This window comes from Lepisma saccharinum, chromosome 1 (genome assembly GCF_977018435.1).
Source record: "Lepisma saccharinum chromosome 1, izLepSacc3.1, whole genome shotgun sequence".
NCBI classification, from domain to species: domain Eukaryota; kingdom Metazoa; phylum Arthropoda; class Insecta; order Zygentoma; family Lepismatidae; genus Lepisma; species Lepisma saccharinum.
The window spans coordinates 174,779,862-174,794,938 of record NC_139229.1 but is presented as its reverse complement, the minus strand read 5'-3'; the positions used below and the strand labels follow the sequence as shown (position 1 = coordinate 174,794,938).

Genomic DNA, 15,077 nt, shown 5'->3' with positions numbered 1-15,077 from the left:
CGTGGTGGTGATTCCACCTTATCCTCTGTTTTTTGGGCAGTGCTACTTATACAAATTTTTTTGCCCTGGTTCTTGTGTGAAGAATCTTCGCATCTTCGTCGTTGCGATCTTCAGTATGGTGTTTTGGAAAGTGTATTATTGTCTTGTTTCCTTCGACATGGTTTGGTCGAAGCTTGACTGGATTTCCAACACCCTTCATGTTCTTCGTCTGAGCGTTGTTCTACGTTGTTTTGTTCGCAAGATGACGCTGGACCTCCATATTTATTTACCTTTGCTGCGGGATGCGCGAAGATGATGGAAAAGCAGATCGACTGATATTTCTTCATCCTTCGATGGATTCATTGTGATGTTAAAATTTTGGGACTTGAATGCCGACCCTGTGGGTGTGTTTTGGTGGTCACCGCTGGATAGTTCTGGGATGTCATTCATGCAGAAACTTTACGGTGCACTGGACACTTATTTTCCTTTTCAGGTGGATCGTGCTATTTTGATGATTTAAATATATATCCATATATGTGTGTGAACTTAGATATTTGGCCACAATTTGTTGTTTTCCCTTGGAGTTTTTTCCTTTTGTTATTGCTCCAGGACGACATTTTAATCAGACTATATATTATGCATGTAATCTTTATTATTATCATCATGTTTTGTCCAAGTGTCAGTTTTCAGCATCATTATGTGTTTGCAAGGCCCTTGCTTCATTTGTATTCATCATATTTATTGACATATTATTGTGCTCATTAGTTATATTTTTGCCTTGGTATTTTTTCGTCTCAACTACTTTATATTAATGGTTCCACTTATGCCTATTTTCATATTTATTGGATATATATTCCATTATTTATTGTATCTTGTTTCATATTATTTTTTAATTGGGCTAATCGGGATATCACAAAATATTGGAAAAAAAAACAAAAAAATTGCAAAAAACAAAATCAAACGAAAATAGTTTTTTGAAGATATATGCTATATGGCTATGGGGTTTATACGCCTTTTTTGGCTTTGGTACAAGTGTATTGTTTGCTATTTGGTGCCTGAGTTTTGCTTTTTCGAAGGTGGGGGAGGTTGTGGTGAATCGGGACTTGTATATCCCGTTTCGCCACATTCTTCGGCCCACCCTGTATAGAGGAATTAGACCGATGCGCGAGATTGTTAGTTCGCGAAGAAACTTCGTTTGTTTTCAAAGAAACTCGCATGGCGGCGACTAGACTGCCACCTAGCGAGCTTCTCAGAGTTCAAGTTTTCCTTGTTGAGCGAACCAAGTGTTCTCTCCGGGCCGATTCCGATAACAGGTACTCCAGCAACGGTGTTCCACGACGTGATGGCAGGCTGGGTCAAAGTGGCGTGACTCAGCTATTATCTTTCGATACACCTGAGAGCTTTGGCTAGCACGTGGAATCCTTGCAAAGACGGAGTTAAGTATTATTACAAGAATGTTTTAGTTATCGAGTTACTTTAATAGACATTTTTTTTTTTAATCTTTCATTTTTTTTTTTTACGTAAAAGATTTTTTTTTGGCGAATATTTCTAACTTCATTTTTTTATTAATAATTTCTCATTCCTCGGGTCTAATTCCTCCAAACTAAAATGTAGTAAAAAAGAAGTGATGCAAATGATAGTGGGAATCAAAAAAGGAATTTATGACGTGGATCGTCATTGTATCCTGTTTGAGAAAATCTGTTAAGAAAAGGGAGGGGTATTTAGTAACTGTTCTTTTCTGGAGAGAATCGAGTTTTAAATGAAAATACATTGTTAATACTGTTGTAAGCAATCAAATAACTGTGCCACTTGTTAAGCAAAAATAAATGGTATTTGTTGAGAAATTATCTAACTTCACTTTTCATGAAATTACGCAAAGCGCTGGGCGCTTTTTAAGATAAGTCCACCCCTCTTTCAACATAATTTGTTCTGTAGTAGATTTATTATATTTTCTTTTGGCAAAGGGTCATAAAAAGGGGAGTCGTATTTTTTGAGTTGCTCATATACATGTCAGTTCGTCGGGAGGGGGACTAGACGAGCCCGCTATAAAACTCCCGACCAGCTGGCGGTATATGCAAGATCTTGGAGCGATGCATTATTTAACACCATAAAAGGTAAAACTGGGATTAGTAGTTTTCACTTGTGCCCAATTTAATTGTTAGGTCCATTTGGTTTTTCTCCCTACAGCACCGATGCCACCCGTGGTTAAAAAAAAAACTACTTAATATATATATTACGTATATTCCTTGTGGAGGAGGTGTGTTGTTTATTTGTTTTACAGGGAGATAGCCAGGCAACAAAAGCACGTACTTCCAACAAAATAAATAATGGGTTGTGACGGATTGTTCCAAACAACACCGAAATTGAGCACGACGTGACTCTAAGCGAACTATAGGATGGTCAGAAGTCTCCAGACTTGAAGTCTGTGAATCTACTGGTTATATTTTATTAAACACACAAACTTAACAGGCATGTACATATATTTATTACATATACCTTTAAGTATACAAAAATTATTTAGAAACAAGTTTCAGAAATTCTGCAATACAAAGGCACAATAGCAAACCATTATCTATTTTAAGTTCTAGTTCACAGAAAATACTGAAAATGGCTCCCACTTTCTTGCAATCACATAACCACATGTGCCATATATTTTGTTTCAATGTTGCTGGGATTATTTCTGAAAAATATGGGATCCAAAAAAGACGGATTATCATGATCTTTATCCACCCTGGATCCAACAATCACTTACGATGTGACACACCCAACTACTTTTTTAATGACAGGCAAGGTACGTAGAATTTCATTTGTTCACATTTTAGTGCTCTGGAAAGTAAAGTATCCACTCAGGTAGAACCATGCCTCAGCTGTTAAGAAAGTCCTTTCCAAAGATCATTGGCAGTATAAGTGATGTTCTTTACATGTCTCTCATGAAACTAACACTCAAAACATGTGTCGAACAAAGAAATTTGCTGTGCACACACATGCTCAAAAGCCACTGGCTTCTCACTTAAATTGTACATACACAGCATACAGTAACACAGTAAGGATAATCGGGACTGGACCTACAGTTTAAAGTGGGATCCGAACCACTATGTGTCTCCACCAGGTATCGAACCCGGGACCCCTTGATTACAAGGCAACGATGCTACCACTGCGCCATCGGGGAGGCCCGAGGCCTGACATTAGAAACACAACATGCAATCTTATCAACTGCCAGTTTTGCATTTGACAAAACAAACTCTCTGACTTTTCTAAGCATTCTGAACTAAATTTACATATGAATGGCTTATTGCAGAAAGGGACCTGAGTCACATTTTTGAGGTATCGGAGTTAATTTTTTCATCTCCACTGTGTCTAGCAGCATACTGCAGGGGGGTGCATTGAGGGTTGCAAAATTAACTATTCATTATGTTGAATATTTGAGCCAACAACGGCACATTTCTTTCTTACACTATTAATATTATACGATTTTTCATTGTTTTTCTCAGAATTGTGCAAAAGTGACTCAGGTCCCTTTCTGCAATAAGCCATTCATATCATCTTGCAACATTTTCCTTACATTTATGCTGTTTACAACTTTTTTTTAGTAAAACATGACAGGCATGAGGCCAATTCCAAGAAACACCATATTTAAAAGTATTACCTTGTTACATATAAATGCTTGTTGCATCCAATTGGGGGCTTACAAACACTTGAATAATTCATATTCATTGCAAGTTCAACAATCCTATTTAACATTCCCTGTCATTTACAGGATTTATAGGTCACGGAGAACTCTGAAGTAACGAGATAGAAAGAAATGTAAAACCAGAATGAAAATTAAGCACAAAAAGTAACTTCAAAATGAATTTGGAAATAACCATGTTCAAGTCCTGCTCAAGCCTAAGTTCTCACAATTGGATCTCTTTACATCATGTGGAACTCTCATCATTAAAAAAAAGAGAAAAGTAGTAACATCTAATGGAAAATACTAACATATCGCCGGCTGAATACTGTTTTGTCGTATGACATTCTGCACTAACTCTTCAGGAGAGCTGATTAAAGTTGGATTTAGTATATGGATCTTAAAAACACTACAAGATTTGCTGAAACATTTTATTAATGTTGAAAATTCACCTCACTTGCCACTCAGATTCATTGCTTTGGAACATGATGCACTAACATGTACGGAACACAATAATGTAAATTCATTTCCGACAAAAAGTGGATATACAACACAGTATTCAGCTGGTGATAAGGTAACAACAAGATGTCGTGGCAAGTTGAATGTCATTTAAGGCAATATTTTTTTTTTACAATAATGCCAAAAATAATTTAAAATCATGATAAAAGTACAAATTACACTTTACCTTCAGTTTCTTCTTTTCTAACTGCAACTCTGAGAAGAACAACCAGTAATATGCCATGCCAAGGTAGCACATCAGTTGCTGCTGATTATTGGTTTTGGACTTTGCCTTGAAAACAACAGGTATGAATTACATTTATGATTTACAGAAAACAACCAATCAAAAGATAGCATAATATTATTTGACAGATTTGGTTTATTTTACTTCGCTTTATGCCACTTTTGGCTAATCGGGTAGATGGGAATGAGTGATGATAGGATGAAATTGATGAACACCCATGTCCAGGCAGGGTTTAGACACACCTTCCCGGGTCTGAATTATCCTGTGAGTTATGCAATTCACGGAAAATTGATTAATTCTGTTGTTAATATTGGAGAAGCAAAAATGGACTACTTTACACAGAAGTAAACTTAATATTCTGATAACCACAGAAATGTGCTATTAGAAGTGAAATGTTAATTTTGTGTAGTAAGTGTAGTTTTTAAATCAAATTTAGGATTATATTCACAATTTTAAAACCAAAATATTATTTTATATACCGCTTTTGATCCGATTTCTCACCGCTATAACACCAAAATTTTATTTTATTATCCACTTTTGAACCCGAAATTGACTGTTTTTGTGCCGAAATTCTGCTTTTTTATTTACCAAAATTATGTGCCTCTAGCAATCGTTTATTTCGAGTGTGCTTCTTCCATTTTGTTATCCTTTGTGTCAAGGACATCTAGTAACTATAAACCACAGTTGTTGCAAAGATAAAGAAAACCACCCTCCCACCAATCATCCACATCAAAAAGAAATGAGTTACAGTTATGGGTGCTATAAATAGCTGTCGATATGTTATGTTTGTAAATCTGTGCGAGTGCTTATCAGAGATAAGACATCCAATCATACAGAGATGCGGCGATAACAAGGAAAAATAATTAATTGCACAGAGAAGGAGTTAGGATATTCGTATATTTGTGCGAAATAAGCCAAGCGACAGCATGAAACAGCTAGAAATACACAAGAGTATTGCTAATTTTTAGCACATTGAAACAATAGCCCAATACTACCCCCTGTGCAGAACTATCCTGCCAAGATTCCTATTGAGTGCAATGGTGTTACATGGCCCAGGTTCACGCAGAATTGTGCGAATCTCCCCTACTATACGTTTGGTAGCATTCAGCTGTTCTCGGATGACACCCTACAACAAGAAAGACGAGAGACTTTCCCCCGCCCTTGAAGCCTTTTTTGCAGCTAACTATGTTTACAACCACGGCAGGGTTTCTCTGGCATGATCAAAATTAAACTTCTTTTCCAGCATTGTGAAGCATACAACGTTCTTGTTTTTAAGAGGAAAAATACATAGTGAGCAATGAGTGATATTGTTTTTCATTATCAAACCAAACATAGAAGCTTGACTTAACGTGACTTGCGATTTCAAAGTATCAAGTAAGCTCCATGTGAAAGACTCAATGATGTACCTATTTCTCTTTCTTGCAACAATTGGCACTCACCTTTAAACACGACAATTGAGGTGTGTTTACATTTCAGTTTCAACCACGAAGAGAAGGGTGAAGAAATTGAGAATTGTTGCTTTTTCGTGTTCCTCAATTTAATTTTTAGTGTTATTAGCAGTATTATTAAAATTATTAACACTTATGAACTGACTGACAATTCAGAAAAGCAATATCAACAAGAAAATAAAATACAATAACATGATGTGCTGTAGCCTTTATGTTTACTTTGTCATTCGTACATGTCAATTTGTTTACAGAAAGAATACAAATTAATAGATTTCATAATTCTCATCGTATGGGATAGCATAATTTGTCGTCCTAAGGAATATGGTACTGCAGTCAGCTATTACAGGCATGTCCAACTTCAATCAAGTAGTGATCTACTTTTTACTGTCACAACAGGCAGTGAGCTACTATTAATCGTTAATCTGTGCAAAAATTTGTACCTACTCAGCCATTATACATTATAGAAGTCGAATTCAAATAACGTACATTCGTATAATTACAATAGATAACTGCGATCGACAAAAAAAAAAAAAAAAAAAAAAAAAAAAACCGCGATCGACATGTTGGACATGCCTGGGCTATTACATTGAATAGTCAATGACCTTGGTTGAAAGATCGACCCTGAGGTTTGACAAGTATTGCGATGACTACGTGTAAAAATGTCACACTTCACCACTGGTGCTTACGTATGAGTGGAACTTGTTTGGGGGGATAAATATGTCATTTTTCTTTCTGGTTGCAACTGTTCATCCCTTAGGGGATACATGCTTATGTTTCCAAAGAATTTACTGCAACCTCTCCTTCCGACATGGAAATATTTAAAATACCGTATATACGAGTGTACAATGCAGGTGCGTGTATAATGAGCACCCTGGTTTTTGATAGGGAAAAGTGACAAACAATAATATCTCGTATATAATGCACAGTACAATCCAGGTTCAAGAAATGGCATTCTTAGTTGTAGGTCGTAAAGCTGTTGCTATGCCAATCAACAGTGAATGACATCATTCCTATTCAATGAGTCACCTGTTGCTATGTGGACCAAGAGGAGAACATTACATTACAAAGTGAAAAATTGTGGCACAAGGCCTTTAAACATTTATAAGTAGTTTTGCTAATTTTCTCTTTAAAACTTCAAAATATATACTTTTTCTATGACTAACAAAACATTTATATGAGGCACATTCAGGACTGTCAAACTAGCAGTTAGCAGAATAAGATTTCTTCCATTAAGGCATTTACACACTCCATATATGTCATATAATTTGGCCAGTAATATACTTTAATTATTTTCTTTTTCCTTATATTTTTTTCCATACAAAGTACCATAAAAATCAGAATGTTCCTTCATTTTGTAATGAGCTTATTTCAACTGCATTGCAAATAAGTGTCGCTATCTTGATCTTGAATGGAATACTGTTACCATATTCAGAAACTGCTGAATTCAAGCTTTACAACGATATATAACATGATGGGTTCCGTAAACATTATTTCGTGCATAATACGCACCACACTTTTTCGGGGCAAAAACTTTGGGAAAAGTGTGCATTATACGTGAGTAAATACGGTATTACAGAGTGTGCTATTTTTCCATCACTGTAAGAATGAAGTAAAAGTACACAAAAAAAAAGTGACTTGCGAAGTTCTGAATTGAATCCAAAATTCTGAAGAAGGTTCAATTTTTTGGTAGGTTACATAAAATAGCCCCCCCCCCCCTCCCTGTTTAGGCAAATTACATTCCTTTGTCAAATACTCTAAATTCTTATGTTTGAAACAGCTACCACTGGAAATAATCAATGGATAGACTATGTGCTTCTGTTTACATCCACTTCATGCTTGCTGTGGACGGATTATATTTAGAAATTTGAAATACTGAAAGATGAAGAGAAAATTACTTTACCAGTGAATAGACACGATGATGTGGTTACCATTGATGCCACAGTTACTTACTGTCAAGTCTACTAAGAGCATTTAAGTATTAGGAGATTTTAGATCGAAGCAACACATGACCCTTGAGAACGAGAAAATTAGCATCAACGTTTCACACCGTAGTGCCATGACAGACTGCACAAGCCTGCGATCGAATGATGAAATCTTCAAGCAACACATGTCACTTGTCTCTTCGGTGTAACATCTTAGGTATCAAGAATAATTTCTTATGGTTTACACGAAAATTTACATACAGGGTGGGAAATAACCTTTTGCTAGGGGTCCGCAGGAAAACTCTGTTAACATGGAGTCATTTGAAGTGTGGTGTTAGGTTTTTTTTCTGTGTTTCAGGAATAAATTCCAAGATGGCGAATCTATTGTGTGACAGTGAGGAGCAGCGAGTTGTCGATCGGATAAGAGCCAATGCGTTTCGAGAAGCAATGGAAGATGGAGGAGCATTCACAAAGTGCAAATGGGTCGCAAAGAAACTGCATCGAAGTGAACATTGAATAACTGACAATTGGAAGAAAGGGTACGATGATTGCTATTCCCGGCCAACACTCCTTGCACATCTGGAACAAGTCCTCCATGACATGGAATGGAATACGGGCTTGTTTGCGAATCTTCTGAGCTCCTACCCTTATCGTCTTCATGCTGTGAGAGAAGCAAACGGCGGACATACTAACATTTAATTTTGTTTTTGTAACCACAATTGTCATAGTAAACAATTGGTATTACCATAATTTCTTAATTGTTGTTACTTTTTACTGTGGACCCCTAGCAAAAGGTTATTTCCCACCCAGTACACTACTATTGTAATGTACAAGGAACCATGCTTACAAATGATAATTGATCTTTATGGATGCTTTCCCGCACTAACACACACCTTTCATGGTTCCACTGCGAACAGCATGGGTCCCTTATTCCATACCGTAAGCACACTGTTTTCAAAGGAGTCCTTTGACTAGTTCATTGAATTTCTGTTAATTTTATCCACAATGGTATCTAATAGGCTTTCCTTCTCTTAATTTTGATTTTTACCACTTTTGTCTGTGTATTCTCTATATATAAGATTACAGTAGGAAACTAGTCCTTTTGCTTTTCGCCAGGATTTTGGGGTTTTGTAGATTTTATGCAACAGTATAGTTCAATCAACTTTTTTGACTGCGTAAGAGCAGTTGTTGTGGCTATCTGTGCAACTCTCTTAATTTCATTTACAAAATTTTGCATGTAATGGAGGGTATTTTTACCATTGTTTAGATGTTAAAAACTAGTGCATAATTATCCTGTTATTTGGGACAAAAAACGAAAATAAGTTCCAGCAATTACTCATCATTTTCTGCTTTCTAAATAGTCTATATCAGTATAAATAGGCAGAAATGTAATATTTTTCACTAACCATATTAGCCAACTATGCTGGAAATATGGGTCTATAGGCTGGAATAGCTTCAAATGTTGGAATTATGTGGTCAGTGGCATGCCCCCTGGGAAGTCATAAAGCATATATAGATTGTAATACACATTTTTAAAATTTATAGTGCATATTTTGCCAGTTTTTAATGCACATTTTGGCCTTTTTAGTGCATATAAATCTGCTCTTAATTATAACAATACATGGAATGTAATGGGTTAATGAGGTAAATACATGCACCCTCACAAAATGAAATTCTAATTGTACACTTACTTGTTTGTTTAACCACTTTGAACAAATTTTACTTTTATGTAAAGTGACAAGCCTTTACAACATTTATTTGCAGCGTGGTTTTACTAAAATTCAGAACACACACATACACATACCTTTTCTTCATCCTTCAGCAGTGAAATAATCTTCTTGCACAATTTGATGGCCCCCATATCTGCTATATTCTCTTCTTTGTCCCAGAGCACAGAAACAATATTCACCATTCCTTCCACTCTCTCAACTACCTTTACAGCTTCATACTGTAGAACATTTCCTGCAGCCAGTATGGCATCATACATCTCAACACTGAAAGTAATTCAAATAAAATACCAAGTAAAACATGCATCTCAATCCATTGAAGTGGCTTTAATTGACACATATAAAACAACATGAAAAAAATCTTCATCAAAATCAAATATTTTTATTAAATATTGCCTTCCATAAAGTATGTGGCATATTTCAGAAATTAAAACAGTGAGTCAAGGTGAATATTATTAAAGTATGTGGGATATTGTGCGTTTGTCCTTTAAATCCAAAATAAAAATGTTAATTTAGTACTTTTATTGGTCCCTTACATTAAAAGACTAACATAAATTAATTAAGAGGAGTATTCGAAAATAAAATCTTTACGAAAATAGTTTTTCTTGTATGTACGCATTGCTTGCATTATAGAATTATTTTCCTGTAGTTTACGGTTATTACAAGCATAAGAAAACAGTTTTTCTTTGTGACGTTTCAGGAGAACACACGCTCCTTTCATCAGACATTTATTTTCATTTTGACTAAAGATACAGTTATAACAATGGTTAGTAATTTTTAAACAAAAAGAATCTGTTATATAATGGATGTTGTCAATGTTACATTGTTGTAATATAGCAACTTAACTGTGGAAAAAAAAAAACAAAAAAAAAAAAACAACAGTCTGTTTTATTTTTATTTAAATTATGAATCCAAAATATCATCAGGCAATTCAAATTCATCATTGTTTTCACAAAGTCTCTTGATGTTTTCTGTTACATTAAATTTTAAAGATGGTGGCTTACTCCATTTGTGAAAAAGAAAACTCCATACTGGATCTATGTTACCATTTTCATTATTTAATTTATTCCAGTGTTCTTCTGCAATGAACGAAGCTTCCCAGACATTCAACTCTGTGTTTCCCGTTAATCTTTTTAAAACCCTTCTCTTTTTAATCAAATGCTTCTCTTCGATGATATGAGTTGACAAACCTGTTCTTGGGTTTAGATTTATAATGTCCAAATCGTGTTCGTGCCATCTTATTGCCATTTTCCTTGCTGTTTGTCCCACATAATCTTTTGAACATGAACAACTTATATTATATATTCCTGTGGTTTCCACATCTGGTAGAGAGTTTCTCATTTTGAATTCATTAAATGTACATTCCAAACTTCTTGGTGATTTAAAAACAATTTTGAAATTAAAACTTCTAAAAATTTTTGCAATTTTATGTGAGAATCCCTTGTGGAATGGAATGCACACAAATTTCTTTTCAACAGATTTTTCATCTTTGTCTGTATTTCTCTTTTCCTTTAGTTTTCTTGCAACTTGTTTTTTGATTTGGTTTATTCTGTTAGTGTGAAAACCATTTTCTTTTGCTATATTAAAGAGCCTTTCTTCTTCATTTTTGATATCCTCATCATTAGAACATAGTCTTTGTGCTCTCAGGAAAAAATTTAAAAATATGTTATCCATTGTTATACGCGAATGTCCATAGGAAAAAATTAGCGGGGGAAAAATATATCCATGCCAAATCAGAAAAATCTGTTGAAAAGAAATTTGTGTGCATTCCATTCCACAAGGGATTCTCACATAAAATTGCAAAAATTTTTAGAAGTTTTAATTTCAAAATTGTTTTAAATCACCAAGAAGTTTGGAATGTACATTTAATGAATTCAAAATGAGAAACTCTCTACCAGATGTGGAAACCACAGGAATATATAATATAAGTTGTTCATGTTCAAAAGATTATGTGGGACAAACAGCAAGGAAAATGGCAATAAGATGGCACGAACACGATTTGGACATTATAAATCTAAACCCAAGAACAGGTTTGTCAACTCATATCATCGAAGAGAAGCATTTGATTAAAAAGAGAAGGGTTTTAAAAAGATTAACGGGAAACACAGAGTTGAATGTCTGGGAAGCTTCGTTCATTGCAGAAGAACACTGGAATAAATTAAATAATGAAAATGGTAACATAGATCCAGTATGGAGTTTTCTTTTTCACAAATGGAGTAAGCCACCATCTTTAAAATTTAATGTAACAGAAAACATCAAGAGACTTTGTGAAAACAATGATGAATTTGAATTGCCTGATGATATTTTGGATTCATAATTTAAATAAAAATAAAACAGACTGGTTTTTTTTTGTTTTTTTGCACAGTTAAGTTGCTATATTACAACAATGTAACATTGACAACATCCATTATATAACAGATTCTTTTTGTTTAAAAATTACTAACCATTGTTATAACTGTATCTTTAGTCAAAATGAAAATAAATGTCTGATGAAAGGAGCGTGTGTTCTCCTGAAACGTCACAAAGAAAAACTGTTTTCTTATGCTTGTAATAACCGTAAACTACAGGAAAATAATTTTACGAAAATATTTGGACCTAAAAGGGATGAGGAGACAGGTGAGTGGAGTTTACATAATGTAGAATTGCACAATATATATTCCTGTCCAGATATTATTCAAATAATTAAATCAAGAAGACTTATGTGGACAGGCTATGTGGCACGAATCGGAGAGGAAAGAAGAGTTTACAGAATTCTTGTTGGGAAACTTGATGGTAAGAGACCTGTAGGAAGGCCACGACAAAGATGGAGGGATAACGATGAGATGGACCTAAAGGAAATTGGTAAGGATGAAAAATATTGTATTGATCTTGCCCAGGATAGGGACAGATGGAAGCCTTGTGTTGCTGCAGCCATAAACCTCCGGGTCTAAGAAGGCTAGAGAGTTAATTACTTTTACTGATAAACTGTTCTTAAATGTATGCATTGTTTCTTACTTCATTTACTTCAAAAAATGCACGCAAGCAAATTACTAACATTTTCCACGAGACATACTTGTAATGGTTCTATTAATTTTGGTAAACCCTGCCACAATCCACATAGTGACTTGTGAAAAAATACATGTATTTATTACACTACCATGTCATTTATTCCACAAACAGGAATTTACTTACTTTATTAAATAAATTGATCACTATGAAAGGAACAAACAGGAGTACTGTATCTGCCCCCTTTCTAATGATTAATTTAATTAGTACCATAAAGTAAATAAAAACATACAATGTCTCTGGATATGTGTGTTTGGTATCTGCTAACTGCATCTGGACTAAGCTGTTGTTCTTCTCATGCTTGCCAAACAACGTTCTATCGATTTTGTGTTTTATGTCCACTTTATGCATAGATAGGCTAATTGGGACTGGACCTACAGTTTAAAGTGGGATCCGAACCACTATGTGCCTCCACCGGATATCGAACCCGGGAACCCTTGATTACAAAGTGAAGACGTTACCACTAAGCCATCGGGGAGACCCTGTTGCTAAACAATGTAGCAGGAACTGAATCAGCATTGTTGATATCTGTAAGCCCTGGGTCAGAGCAATACTAGGGCATGAACAAGCATGGATTGATGGAATTAGGTTATTTTAAGTCACTTTTCTTCTACTTTTGGCTAATCGCAACAATAAGGATGAGTGATATGATATCATGAAGGTACACTCAAAGAACACACAGTCCAAAGAATCATTGGCAACAAATTTAAGGCAATACATTTCTTAGCTCAACAAAACGAAACTAAATTATCCCAGGCTAAGACTTGAACCTGGGACCCCTGTTCATGAATAAGGTATGAAGGATTGCATACATGTGTGTAGAGCACCACCAAATATCACAAAAAGTGTGCAAAACGAGTTTCTTTAACATGACAGAAATAAAGTGAGGATAAACTGCAAAGTTTCAATAGCATGTACGTAAGCGATGTTTCTTTGGTTTCCATTTGGTCCTTGCTGTCAGCAGAAGACATTTCACTCATTTCCGATTCACACACAGACTGTTGAGTGATTGAGGAAGGGTTACAAATTGGCTCAAATCACCTTCTACACATTTAATAATCAAGGCAATCAAATATAACGTGCAGTTGACATTTGAGTATCCTAGCCTGTACATTTATAATACTTTGCATTACCTTTCAGCAGCATAGGCTCTGATTTCATATTTGAGCAGAATAATAGCATCTGTAACCGAAAGGTCAAGGGCTGGATAAATATCTTCCAACTGAGAGCAATCTTCTGTGAGGATGTGGTAAACTGTGCAATTCTGAAACATAAAAAATAACACAAATTAAAAATTGTGATATGAATCATAAAATAATGGAACAAAATAAATACAGTATTAATGATTTCATAAATAAACTATATCCTTAAATGGTTATAGAAGTGAAACTCAGCATTGCAATATCACTATTTCCAGCGGAACAGGTCAAATTCTCACACTTTTTGAGTATCACTCCACAATATCATGTTAGTGGAGAGTCCGATTGCTGGCAGGTGGTCCAGGTTCGATTCATGAGGAGGATGATCTAGGTAGGAATGTTTTCATCAATATCATTGACTAAGTGGCTATTGTGCTCACCCATCTGGAAGGGGAAAAGGTGTCCAGGGCATGGTGCTGATCACACTATCACCAATATAACTTACACAGTGTGGCAATTTGAAATTGAGACTGGTGCTGTAAAAAATAAACATGTGTTCATAAAAAGTTACTTACATGGGATCATTCAAAGTAGGACCCTTCTGCATCCACACATCATTGACATTGCACCCTGCCTACCAGTGCATGGAAGGATTGCTGAAATTTGTTTTGTGTAATGCTGTTCAAAATCCTTGTCGTAGCTCTCTTGATGGTCGGTACATCATCAGAGTACGAACCTTTGAGTGCAGATTTTAGTTTAGGAAACAGAAAATAATCACATGAGGCCATCTGGTGAATAGGCAGGATGTGACAATATACAGATTCCCTTTTGGGTCAAAAAGTCCTTCTCAATCACAGCCTTGTGACTTGGGGCATTGTCATGAAGCAGACATCAGCTGCCATCCCGATACTCGGGCATCACATGTGTTATTCTTTGCATCAAACGTTTCATAACCTCAAGATAAAATACAGCAGTAAGAGTCTGTGTGTAATTTTGGTCTTTAGGAATATTGTCCTCATTTTCTCAACCAATTCTGGTGTTCTCACCGTCCTTGCTGCACCTGGATACTCGTTATCTTCAATTGACTCCCGTCCTTCATGTGAAATACCTGTGCCATTCAAATGTGTACGGGATAAGCAATTGTCCCCATACACTTGGCTGCAACATGTGAATTACTTTACCCAGGCATGCACAAATCATGATGTTTGCTCTTTCTTCCATGTTGAAATCACGACGCGTTCCCATACTCAACAATGCCACATGTGGCAATGTCACTCAAGGTCAACGAGCTCTGCACCAGTTGTTTGTGAGATACCCCTCAATTGTTCGCACCACAGAATGCTTGCACAGTGGCATCACCTACAGAGGGAAAAAAATCAGTCTCGATTTTAAATTGCCGCACTGTGTA

At 35.6% G+C, this 15,077-nt stretch overlaps 1 protein-coding gene across 1 annotated transcript in view; it reads right to left on the bottom strand.

Annotated features, from left to right (window-relative positions):
• The window catches only part of LOC145987293 (uncharacterized), an 85,639-nt gene that overhangs the window by 27,939 nt on the left and 42,623 nt on the right, over nt 1–15,077 (bottom strand). The window contains exons 2-4 of the mRNA XM_083121811.1: nt 13,664–13,794; nt 9,563–9,752; nt 4,332–4,436 (exon numbers count right to left, since the gene is read on the bottom strand). Of these exons, the coding sequence (XP_082977937.1) occupies nt 4,332–4,436; nt 9,563–9,752; nt 13,664–13,794 (426 nt within the window). The remainder of the gene's footprint in view (nt 1–4,331; nt 4,437–9,562; nt 9,753–13,663; nt 13,795–15,077) is intronic.